The 12,901-nt window shown below is 42.3% G+C and overlaps 1 protein-coding gene across 4 annotated transcripts in view; it reads right to left on the reverse strand.

The window, feature by feature from the left end:
- Positions 1-209: 209 nt before the first annotated feature.
- Positions 210-12,901, reverse strand: part of FBXW10B (F-box and WD repeat domain containing 10B) — a 38,583-nt gene continuing 25,891 nt past the window's right edge. Inside the window, exons 11-14 of one of the 4 annotated variants that reach the window (XM_014728851.3) lie at positions 7,677-7,835; positions 5,756-6,027; positions 4,710-4,853; positions 210-2,441 (exon numbers count right to left, since the gene is read on the reverse strand). In XM_014728851.3, the coding sequence (XP_014584337.3) occupies positions 1,912-2,441; positions 4,710-4,853; positions 5,756-6,027; positions 7,677-7,835 (1,105 nt within the window). In that variant the 3' untranslated portion in view covers positions 210-1,911. The remainder of the gene's footprint in view (positions 2,442-4,709; positions 4,854-5,755; positions 6,028-7,676; positions 7,836-12,901) is intronic. The other 3 variants (XM_014728858.3, XM_023653538.2, XM_070228216.1) reach the window with 3 other exon arrangements.

Genomic DNA, 12,901 nt, shown 5'->3' on the forward strand with positions numbered 1-12,901 from the left:
GTGTCCTTCCCGCCAGCGTGGGTGTCCTGAGTCGGGGGCTGGGGGGGGAGGGGCCTTATTATTCCATGGTTTCATTTTGTTTGACACCATGTTTTAGAACATGTATTCTTGTACAGTATTACGCTTTTGTACCTTAAGTTGTAGAACTGAAAAAATGTGCTCGTGCGAAGGTTAAAAAGTTACTAAGAAGAACTGGCAGGAGGACTGTATAGTAAACAATGGAGGGGTTTATTATGGGAGGAAAATAGACGCCAGGAAAACAGTAAGGAACAGAACGGTTCAGAGCGTGGGCCCTGGAGTCTGAGCGCCTGGGTTTGAGCCCGGCTGGTCTGCTTAACCAGTTTTCTAACCCCTGTGTATGTCTTTCCTCAATCGTAAGGTGGGGATTATAGTGGTACCCGTGCAGGGTAAGTGCCTAGTAAATAGGAGATGTTATTTTTATTACTGTTTGAAGTTTAGCCGCTAATAGTGTGATCTTGCCTCGGATGAAGGACCTGAAATTCAGGGAGTTTGTCATCTTTGAAATTATGATTATAACAATATCCTGTCTGCCCGGCCAACATCAAACTGCTGTTGGAAGAGTCATGAAACAATGTGTATTAGCACATTTCCTCAGTTGACGGTATTCTTTCCATTAAAATCACAATTTTTACATGGCTATTTGCTAGTACTACTTTAAACCTGATATCCTAACAATGGTGGGAAAATTCTCAAAGGAAAGAAAGCTTGGCAAACAATTGTATTTCTGCACAGGGAGTGAAAAGCAGAGGCTGTGAACAAGTGGCCTGGGCATCTACTCTGCCCATGCCACGTTTTTGGTGGCCCACCCAGTGTGTGGGTTGTGGGGTTTTGTAGGGGGTTTTTCTTGTTGTTTTTGGTTTGCATTCTGTTTAAATTCATTACCATCCTTTGGCCATGCTGAGCAACTGATTAGGAGCTCTCCCCTTTGGATGGGACGAGAGATCACCAATGGGCCATAGCTCCTGTGGTGGGCTGCACTTTTCCAAATTACATGCCTAGTTCCTGACACCAGCCTCAGAAGGTTTAAGTGGAAACCTCAACACTCAATACTAGTGGCCCTGTTTGTAGAAAGGATGAATGTGATTAATTCTCTTCCATAGGAGTTAGTCCTGAGAAGGAAAAGAACACATAATGTTCTCAAATGCAGTAAGTCAACCCATTGAGGGCTTCCCCTTTTAGCTTCTTATTGAATTCACTGAGCTTTATCAGGCTTCCGCCGAAAATACCAGGGACTTTCAATGCATTATTCTGATATAATCTCATCAGTTCATTTGCTAGAAGAAATAATAGCCCTGAGTTGGTAGTTATGAGTGGTGTTTAATTTCCAGTGATCACTCTCCCATCCCCCATCAATGAAACTGGGCTTCCGTATGCCTCATAGAATGGTTTTCAGTGGGAATACAGATGCCAACCTCTCCCAGCCTCCTTCTGTTTTCTTATTTTGATAATATGAATTCTTTGGCCTATAGGAAGATAATTATGAGTCCCCACATTCATTGCCAGGGGACAGTCAAAAATCAAAAACAAAACAGAGGTCAAACACCAACATCCACTTGGTATCCTGTTTACTGTATGACATTGTAATTTCCCTGGGCTGGTTCAGATAAATATGTTTTGTCCAAGTTCAGGGGCTGCTGTTTTCCCTTGCTTCATGAAATTATCTATAGGCAGGCCTTTGATCTTCCTGATCCATGCAGCTTTACTGGCTTTTTCTAGATTGACCACTTCAGTGGGCGTTCTGGCCTGGTACTCCTTCATCTTGGCTTCCCTGTGCTCTTTCTCCTCCTTCACAGTTAACAACATGAACTCAGTGTTCACTCTAAAGGGATTGAGGGTTGTGCAGAAGCGAGGCCTTTCTTTCTTGACAGACTGGGTTGTCATGCCCACTGGTCAAGCCAGCATGCAGTTCGGTTTAATGACCTGCATACTAGTTAAGGGACGAAAGCTGTGCACTGTCCCATCAACCAAACTGGTCGCTTGGTCTTCACCCTTTAGCCTGCCAGTGAATCTGGAACGGATAATCATGGGCTGGGGTATGGTGGACTGCACTCTGGGACTGTGCAAAGAGTTCTTCAGGTTGGGCTGCAGTTTCTGGATTTCAAGGGGAATGTTAGTTCGTTTGACATCTATGGGAGGGTTGCTGAATCTCAGCCGATCAACTGCTTGTTGGACTGATTTTCCTTTGAAACTCAGGACCTTTCTTGGGTGTGAAATTGAAGGTCCCCAGGCATCAATGATTTGGGTTTGGGGCCTCCGGGGATAGGCAAACTCCCCTGAATTATGGGCTTGTTGTAGGGCGTTAACTGTCAGGAGGAACCGGTCGGGCGACATAGGGATGGGCCAGGACTTTTTCTTTGGGTAATTTATCAAGTCTGCAGGAGCTTTCAGTTGTCCTTGTTTTTGTACTTTCTCCACATTATCTGGTTTTTCGAAAAAAGAAAAGAAAAACAAATCAGTGTCCTGTGAAAATCATTAAGTACTTATGCCTGAAAGTTAAATCCATTCCAGCTGCTGTCCAAACTAAGGTCTTTGTTGCCCACTGGGCATGCCACCATCATGTGAGCAAGAATGCTCTATGAGACCAGAAATTGTGACATATTTAATACAACAAGTTTTTAACAAATATGATATGATTTGTGTATAGTGTGTATTATCATTAACCCCTAGATAGGCATATTTTGGAAGGAACATATGTAATCCCAATGCTGCATGTATTTTTGAAACTTCCCTGTGAGAATGACCTTCGCACCTCATTTATGATTCACACAAAATAGGCCTTATAAATTTATCGTAACATACCTATATTTTTCAATAAAAATTGTATCGCAAAGTTTGATCACCTCATTAATCAAACTTGACTCCAAATGATGTTTGGATGTTTCCCAAAATCAACAGCTTTCAAAAAATATGTCACCCCTGGGAAATGCAAAATGTCACTTGACCAAAAGGCAGTTCCCAAGCAGGAGCTGCCAAAATGTTTTGAACAATAGCAGCAGGTCCAAAAGCCACTGACAAGGACAAGAGATTGATTCTGGCATTCTACATTATGGTCCAGACCTGCAAAATGGCTAAGACCCTTGAGTTAATGAGGATGTCTTCATAGGTGAGCAAATCTATTATATCTCTCTCATTTGAGCTTTTCAGTCCCTACAGTACCTCACAGATACACCAAAAACATTATCCCATTTTACAAAAAGAATAACTGAATCATGAAAAGTAGAAGTCATTTGTCTGGTCTGACCTAGCAAGTAAAAGTCTGCACCCCACACTACACTAATCTGTAACCAGCAAAGAAAATGCAACCGCATGTTAAGCGTAGAATTTTCCTTGACCAAATAGGTTTTATCCCAAGATATCTGTGTATGGGCATACTAGGATGGAATGAAGCTCTAAAATTCTGCCTGACCTTTACTTTGTTAATTAAATAATATTTTATTAAAACATATAAAATGAATGAAATTAAGATGTCAAATCTTCTCCACTCTCCGTCCAATCACAGAATAAACCACTCTACATATATGTGGATGCGTGCGTCTGTGTGTACGACAAAACAGTTTGTCTCCTTTTGTAAAAGGAATTGTGATGAGCTCATTGTTCATTAACTTGTCTTTTTTGGTATAATAATATATTGTGGATTTCTTTCCAAGTTAATATATGTTGATCCTAATCATACAACTTTTTAGCTGTGGTATCATATGACATAGTATGGGTTTTTTCTTATCCACTTAGTCATTGCCCTCTGATGGACATTTAATTTGTTCGTGATCAACCTTAAAGAAATACAGATACCATTTTTACTTATCATATAAGCAAGTGCAAAATGATGGCTAATCCCTGTGTCAGTATGGGCGCAGTGGGAGCTCTCACGAACTGTTGGTGGGGGTGTAAGTTGATACATCATTTTTTAAGGACAGCCATGGCAATATCTTTGTAGTTTTTAAATGCGATTATCCTTTGCCTCAGCAGTGCCAGTCCTAGGACTTTACTCTGCAGGTATCCCCATACAGGTACACAGACAGAAATATATACAAGGATGCCCACTGTTAGGATAGCCCTCATAAAACTTAATTGCCTTACCCTCACCTTGAAGCTAGTCTCTGCAGGCAAATTGATTCAAAGAAACACTACTGTATCAGCCAAAAATATTTGAAAGGCATTTTAAATCTTTACCAAAGTCTCTCAAAAACAACAAAGGGTCATCTCATTCATGATGTCCAGTAACACTTCTTAAAAGCCCCTTCCCCATCTCTCTCCCTTATCTCCTTATCCCACATGCACAGCACCTGCTCCCAAATCTACCTCCTCCCTCACAAGCTCCCTATACCACCCTCTGAAACCAGCTCCGCCGACTGCCTGTCCGCTCTTCTGCTGCGCCCACTACTCAGACTGATGACACAGCAGTCCAAACAGTGCGGAGGCTGAATGGCGGGGAAGGCAGGCAGACTCTGAGCCCCAAACTGGAAACTCAGCTCTGAGAAGGGTTCCTGCTCTGTGACCCCTCAAGTTAGTAAGGGGACAATTAGGAAAACCAGTCACCCTTAGGAGAAACCACGCATTTTATCCATTCTGAATTCTCCAAGAGAAGCAGCGTTATTGACTTGCTGAAAAACTAAACTGAACAGAGCGAGCAAGCGAGAGAGGCTGGATCTTGCGACTGATTCAGAATAAATTATCACCGTTCATCTAACCTCCTGGAGGAGATTTTGCTTCCAAAGTCTCTTGCCCACCATCCGTGCTGTTTGCTTCCTCGGAAGCAGGACTTGCTCTCTTCTTGCCATCTCCTCGGGCTGATTTTGGCTTTCCTTGACTTTGAGATGCCTCTGTTAAAACTGCTAAATTAAGATTGAGGAGGAAACTGCAGTAATTACATAATTCAGTTAGGTCTGAATAACGGGCATAACTGATAATGACTGATTTTCACCCAAACCATCACTTTATTGTGTGCTGTTATATGAAACGAGATAATCACCTGGAGCCTAAGGTTGAGATCACCTCCTGACTGCCCTCCCTCTCGCCTTTCTTACTGATTATCAAGCTTTATGCATTATCTAAAACCACAATCCTCTCTTCTCAAGAGATAGCTGACCATTTGTAGTAAAATACACTTGGAGGTGATCCACCGATGTTCTCTATAGATCTGTGGACCCAATTTAACATGCCAAATACAGACCAGGTAAAAGCAAGGAGTCTCACTAGTCTAGCCCACACATAATTTTTCTTTGTGTGTCATAAATGGCGTGAGCCACCCATCCCCCCCATCTAGATGCACACACACGCACGTATCTGCTGTATAACTAATATTTTCCAGATACACACATTACTAATCAGAGGTCTAGAGAGAATACATTCTGCATAGAAAATTTTTCTGCAGTATAACAAGATTTTGTCTCTGTCCTAAGGAAATAATTATGTACTCTATGTTTGGATTAGGGGTATGGGAGAAGGGTGTCGGTTGCTTGTATTTTGTTTTAATGGCAAGTATTAAATGCTAGTGTTATCTGCTGTACAGAGATTCTGATTTATTTGAAAACTTAGGCCTTGAAAATCATGACAGTCCCTTGGGCTGGCTAACAAATTGGTGAATCAAAGAGAATGGCTCCCACCTTCCTTAAAGGTTGGAATTTACGTCATCAAGAAACCACTGGCCGAAATATCGCTCAAAGAAACTAGCCCTGGCACTCCCTCACCTGCTCGGTTGGGTACCCCTGAGACTGCCTGGGTTCAGCTCTCTTACCTGTAGGTAACTTGGCTGCCCTCAGGAGAACGCGGGACCTGTGAGGTTTACTTGTGAGGGACTCCTGGGCCACGATTTGTTTACTGGACACGGAGTCCTTCAGGCTGTAAACCTGAGTGCTAGACCTGGAGGGAACATCTGTGAAGCCATTTTCTTCCCTGTCTTCCTCTTTATCCTTGTTCTTCTTTTGTTTGGCTCGTTCAAGGGAGTACTGCCACTTTACATGCTCAAACTGGAACAGGAGAATGTTCCTTTCCGTGTTGATCACCATCCTGGAACCAAAACAACAAGATTGCCCACAAGATGAGCATGGAGGCGACCACTCCCCAGCCTCCAAATGTGCATTTCAACTACCTTCCCATCCAATCCTGAGGCCAAGGGAACAACCGTACAATCAGGGCAGTGTAGGCTGTGGGAGGGTCTGGAGTGGCGAAAGGCGGCAGGCTGTGCAGCAGGGCGCTCAGCTCTGTGGCCGTTTTCTTTAAAAATCACATGTGAGCAGGGCACATACGTTCTGATTACTTAGCTTCTCCGGTTACAATATTTTTAAATGAATTTCCATCCCTGGAGTGAGTACCAAGTACCTAAGGTGCCCAAGGCAGAGGCTTAGGTACTCTGTGCACAGATCCCTTGAAATCCACGCTTTTTCGAAAGCACGGCATCCAAACGCCATGTTCCTGTTGCTGAGATGGGAACAAGGAAACTCCTTAATCAGGAGGACTTCCCTCCCTCGCTGACCCCCTCACTCCATCACTCCGGGGTCTCTGTGCATGCTCCACGTTTAGAGGGAACATTTGTACTTCGTAAAGCAGGAGATTGCTGTCTTCCCTAATCCCCACTTTTATGCCCTGGTAGAAGACCAGTTCTAAACCTGGGCCCCCCAACACTGCCTCCCACCCCTTGGTTTGTGTCCTTCGCAGTGGTCACAGAGCATGCTGCTTTCCCCTCTGCACCTAGAGCTCCATAACCAGAGACGAGACATGAAACACTATGTTTAGAGTCCTTTCTGCTCCGAAAGGCTGCATTTTAAGGCCTTCGCTGTTAGCGTAAACTCTATAAAAAGGACTTGTTCTGGTTGGAAATACTGGAATGGAATTTGGGGAGTCATTCCAATTAGAAATCTCTTTCAGATTTATTTTTACTCAATCCTAACGGAAATCATCTCTCTTTGAATGTCACAGATGAGAAAAGGTCAGAGGTGATGTTTTTAATGATATTATTACTTCATAAATGGAAAGGGTTAATTTATTGAGACTTATTACCAGCCCTCCCCCTTTCAGATGGTAAATAGTATTAGTAAAGTTTCATAAAAGGAAGGCACTATGGTTGAGGGAGATTAACTGATGTCTCAAGGGAGCCTGAGGTAGAATTTAAAAGTTAATTCTATTTGGGTAGTTTCCCATCCTATATCACCCTGAACCTAGCGTATAACAAACACAGTACTCTATAGGATTAGTTAGTCATGATTCTGGTTTCTCTAAAAGCACCTGCTCAGTGCTGTCCCATTGGACACTGGCCTCCCTGCTACTGCCATCTTCCACCCTCCTGTAAGTCTCTTTGCATCAGAAGGGGGGCACCAGAGAGAGCTGCTGCAGCTCTCACACAACTGAAAGCATGATCAGGGAGCAAGCAGGGGTGCGCATCTGCAGAACTGTAGTCCTGGCAGCAGAGCCGTATTGCACCCCTTGCACGATCTACCCAGACATCCAGAACAAATCAAGAGTCATGTGATCCCTGATTGCTTAGTTTCATGCAGTGTCCGATTAGTCCCCCGTAAGACGGTCCCTCCACTGTAGCCAAACTTGGAGGGGAGCACTGCCCACTCTCCTACTGCCAGCAGATCCAGGGCTTGTGTCCCAGAGGAGAAAAAGTCATCCAAACAGAATTGCTCACAGCTCTGACCTCCACACCTACCACCCACCTGTTGCCCTGAATAAAGAAGGACAGCACAGGATCACCTCTGCCATTGGCTTTCATCACCTTCAGACAGTTCCCATTTAGGAAATTGTAAATGCGGATCTTGCCATCTGCACAGGCACTGATGACCCGGAGGAAGAGAAGGGCCACATGGAGCACCTCCCTGGAAGGGAACAGAGCAAAAGGCAGTACCCATCTTCTCGTAAAGTGCTTGGGTTTGTTTGTAGTTTGGGGTATTTTGTGTATGGTTGGGACGCAGTGATCAAAACCGTCCTTGAAGTGATGTTTGCCATCATTTTATAATTCTGGATGTAAACCATCAGCCCTCAAGACGTGGCTATACTCTCTCCTCTCCATTCTGCAGTTATTTCTCCTGAAGTTTGGTCACAGTGCCACAAGGTGGCAAAACACAAAGGCTTATGTCACAGATTTTTTTTTTTTTTTTGGTCTCATACATAGATGATCATGCTTTTCTCTTACAATTTGATTCCTAGCTACTGACTTCTACAAAACTCATGCTGAGAATTATTTAATGTTTTGATTCCTCTCCAAATGTTATTATTATATAAAGAAAGAAAAAAACATAAAGGAAAACTATCATCTTTATATGAAGCAAAATCCTGGTATTTGAGCAGTTTCTTTTAGATCTTAAATTAGTGGCTTTCACTCTTTCAGTGAAACATCTTGAAGGACATTATACCCAGGGGTGAGATTTTCTAGTTCCCCTTTGTGATGACCAACAGGAAAAGAGAGGGCATCAGGCGAAGACTCAGAGGCCTCCAACAAAATCCTCTCTACAACTGCTGGGTCCAGGTTGGACTCCTGATATGCAGAGTGTTCAATTCTGAGAAGTGTAATTGCCCCATTCCTGTTAATGATACTGAAAAGTTGGTTTGGTGCGTCTAATTGGTTAGATCTTATCTGCAAAGCAAGGCTGTTGATCGCTGCTATCTCTGCCCATCTAAGTCCCTTCACGGCCTAGCTGATATGCTACCTTCTCCATAAAACCATCGCTCATCTCCGCCTCCCCTGCCCCCACACACATACACAAACTCCAGATATACTCTCAGATTTTCTGGGACACAACCCATGTCTTATTCGTCTTTTCATGCCCAGCACCTAGCACAGGGCCAAGCCCATGGCAAGGCCTCAATAAATATTTGTTGAAAAAGTGAGTGTCTGCTCACGTTTCAGAGTATGATCATCGTAGTGTGTTAAAAGAATGGACATCCACCCACACCATTTGGCCTTAGCCTTGGTCAGGTCCCAGGGCCAAATTAAGACTTTTCAAGGCATCAACCATTAGCAAAACAGGAATAACAAAGCCCTTGAAAGGCAGGAGCATCCTTAGCAAGTTCAAAGAACGGCAAAGAGGCCAATGTGCCTTGAATCCCTCATCATGTGATAGAAAGATAGATCAATAGATCAATCAACTGCTTGATCTAAAGTGTAAAGTAAGTATAAGAAAGTCCAAAAAGGTTCTAGTTTTTTTCCAAGATGGAAATATAATAATTTTATTGGTGGCCTGAGTGCATCTTAGTCCCCCTATAGGGGAATCCAACACTAGGAGAGAGGTCTTGTGATCGAAGGGTTTTTCTCTTTCTATACCTCTTTTGATCTTACCCGGCTGGGCCTGCGTTTCTTATAGTTCCTGTGACATTTGGTAGTTCAGCCTATACCGTTACAGCCTAGTGATTAAAAGCACAGGCTTTGGGATCAGAAAACCTGAGATCAAAATCTGATTCTACCACTGGTTACTGGCTGTATAACCTTGAGAAAGTAACTTAACCTCTCAGCCTTCAGTTTTCTCTTTTATGAAAAGAGGATAGTGATTTCTGCCTCAGAGGATTGCTGTCAGGATTAAATAAATAAAGGTATTTTTTTAAAAAAACAGCCCAGTACCTGACACAATAGTGGTTATTATGATCCTGGCATAGCCCTGTCTCATTTTAGGTTTTATCTCTGCCCCAGAAATAAATCACATGTCTCCTTGTTTGTTCCTTCTTAATCAAAAGACATTGTAGAGAGTGATATCAGTGAAAACGATGGAGAAAGAACTCTAAAATTACGCCCTTCTGTAAAAGCAATGAAAAAAACTGGCAGAATCAACTTTTTCAGAACTCTGAAAAATAACCAAAGGCTTGCAGCAACCCAAGGAGAACTTAGCAAGAAAAATGGCTTCTCTCAGTAAAGACAGTCAACTCTGTGGCACTTTACGTTACCTTAGTCCCATTGCTAACTCCCCATCCCGGTGGTAGCCATGAAAATAACGGCCCACGTACCTGGTACTGGAGGAAGCAGAACAGACCTCCTTCACAATGAGTTATTTGACCTGTCTGGTGGCCTCCTGGCAGACTGGCTCAAAAAGCCTGTCTTTATTTCACCCTACTAGGAACTCACCTACTGGTAAAGCTGCTACCTGTGAGGCGTTTGTTGTAACCATTTATAAGCAAATGTTTTAGTCACTGCTGCCTAAGGCAATAGATATCTGTTGGGGCAAATATTAACCAAAGAGCTCGCCCTCTTGGCTGACTTTGCCTTTCTGCACAAGCAGGAAGTAAGAGCCAAGGCGGAGTTGTAAACGGCCCACCTGAGTGTGTAAGGCTTCCCTCAACAGGCACAGAGAACACGTTGGCAAAAATATCAGAGATATTTTGTTTCCAGGTGTTCAAGTAAATCTCTTTCCTGTCGTTAGCACACCACCAAGGTAATAGAACAGAGATTTTAGTGGCCAAACAAGGCAAAGAATACAGACTTATTAAACAAACAAACAATAAAAAGTACAACAAGCAACTACAAAACGAACTCTGGGGATGGGGAGAATTTGATTTCCAGAGTTGTCGTATTAAAATATATTCAAAAAAAAAAGGGGGGTCCAGCCCCGTGGCTGAGTGGTTAAGTGCACACGCTCCGCTTCGGCAGCCCAGGGTTTCGCCAGTTCAGATCCTGGGGGCGGACATGGCACCACTCATTAGGCCACATTGAGGTGGCGTCCCACATGCCACAACTCGAAGGACCCAGAACTAAAATATACAACTATGTACTGGGGGGATTTGGGGAGAAAAAGCAGAAAAAAAGAAAGAAAGTAGAAAAGGAATATCAAACTAAACTCAAACTAAGGAGAAGAAAGTAAAATAAAGCTTGGAGCTGAGATCAAGGGAATAGAGAACTAAGAAATAATACAGAAAAATCAATGAAACCAAAAGCTGGTTCTTTGAAAAGATCAATAAACCATTAGCTAGATAATTGACAAGTAATTTACTTAGACTGAACAGGAAAATAAGAGAGAAAACTGAAATTACTAAAATCAGAAATGAAACAGAATATTACTATTGACTGATGGAAATCATGTATAACTAGTTGGTGGTGACAGTTGCACAACATTATGAATATACTAAAAACCATCGAGTTGTACACTATAAAATAGTAAATTTTGTGTTATGTGAATTATATCTTAATTTAAAAATTGCAGAAAAATTATTACAACACTAGCTATGGAAAAGACATTAAAGAATAAACACTTTTAAAAAAAAAAAAAAGACACTACAGAGTACAGAAACTTTTCTAAGGATCATCATTCCTGTCAGCCCTACTTTGCAGCCTCTGATTTCATCCCTCATATCCATCCTCTCCCACGCTTGATGCAGAATCTTAATTTTGGATGAAAAAATGTTGGATCAAGAGAACAGGAGACCTCTTTCTCCAGTCCTTTTTCCACTGAAGGACACATAGCAACTATATGTGTTTTTTTCACCTATGTCACATTCAAAAGATGGGTATCAGTCCAATCATTAGAATTCTCCAGAAAGACAATCTGTTAAATTAGTCCTCATCCATCAATTAGAAATATTTATTGAGCACTTACACGTATACAGCACTAATACAGACGAGTGGGAAGAGGAGCCCTGCCAATGAGAACATTGACCGTGTCCTCCAGATGTCTATGGATTTGCTATAACTGTGCAAGGTATCAAGAACCAAGGTGAATGGTATGTTGGGTCTGTCATTCAGTGGGAGTGAGAATGATCTGAGAAGGTGTCATAGCTGAGGTGGAGCAGGAGGCTCATGGATTGATAGAATGATTACCAAACTGCTTGTGTTTGCTGCAAACAAATTATTTTCCAATACCTAAACTAGATCCTACTGAATCATGCTTGGAATGTTTTAAAAAGATATAGTTATAGTTTTCGGGTGACATCATAAATGTTGACTCCTTCCTTGAGGTCAAGGTTTGATAACCCAGATGACAAGCCAAGAGGCTTACTGATAATCATCTAAGGGTTGGATAAATCACTTGAACACAGGCCCTTCCCAGCACCCACTCGTCAATAATGCTGTCACACACCACAGAGAACATACACATACGTACCCAAATCCCCTTCCACCACCCACAGACCCAGTGTGCCTGCTCAAGAGGTTCCTATGAGAGTATAAAAAAACCTAGGACCATATTTTACTAAATAACTATCCCCTGATGGATCCCCTGAAAGATCTATTTACTCTTTTAATCAATTAGGATAACATTTAGTTTCCTGGAATTTTTATAATACGCTCAGAGGAAGAACATTATTCTTGTAGTACAGGAATGGCATAAAGCAGCCTGTAAAACCCATGGCCTTGGCAGAATCATTAATTGACCACAATATTCTTTCCAAATAACCCCAGATGTGACCTTTGACTACTTCTCAATTGGCTCCAAGCAGCCACCACCACTAAATTGGGATTGGAATTGTAAAATGAAATCCATTTGCTGTCCTGGAATAGAATCTAGCCCTACAGACTTGTAAATAAGCTCCTTCTTTAAGCCCTTAGTTATTTTTAAACCTTTGGCACTTGGATAATTTTAAGCTTTTGTGAACACAAGCTTCCTAAGGTAAAGAACAATTCCCAGAATTTTAAGTTTACTGGAATCGGCTTTATTTGGGACAGTTCTGCCAATATTTATAAGTTTGGTAGGTAACAGATATAAATGTATTACGTGTGTCATAAGTATAACATTTCAATAACATCTCAAAATCCACACCCAGTATTATTATTTCTTAAGAGGAAGAAGTGAGGGTAGGAGAGGGAATGGCCAAAAAGGGGAGGGATGGGAAACAGGTGGAAGTGGAGGAAAGCAGAAATGGATAAGGAGCAGAGAGGTCAGCAGGGAGCAGAAAGGATTGATTTGCCAAAAATCAAAGTCTAGGCTCTGACAGGAAAAGGAGATTGGTTAGTCAGGGCTTTCCT

This window comes from Equus caballus, chromosome 11 (genome assembly GCF_041296265.1).
Source record: "Equus caballus isolate H_3958 breed thoroughbred chromosome 11, TB-T2T, whole genome shotgun sequence".
NCBI lineage: Eukaryota > Metazoa > Chordata > Mammalia > Perissodactyla > Equidae > Equus > Equus caballus.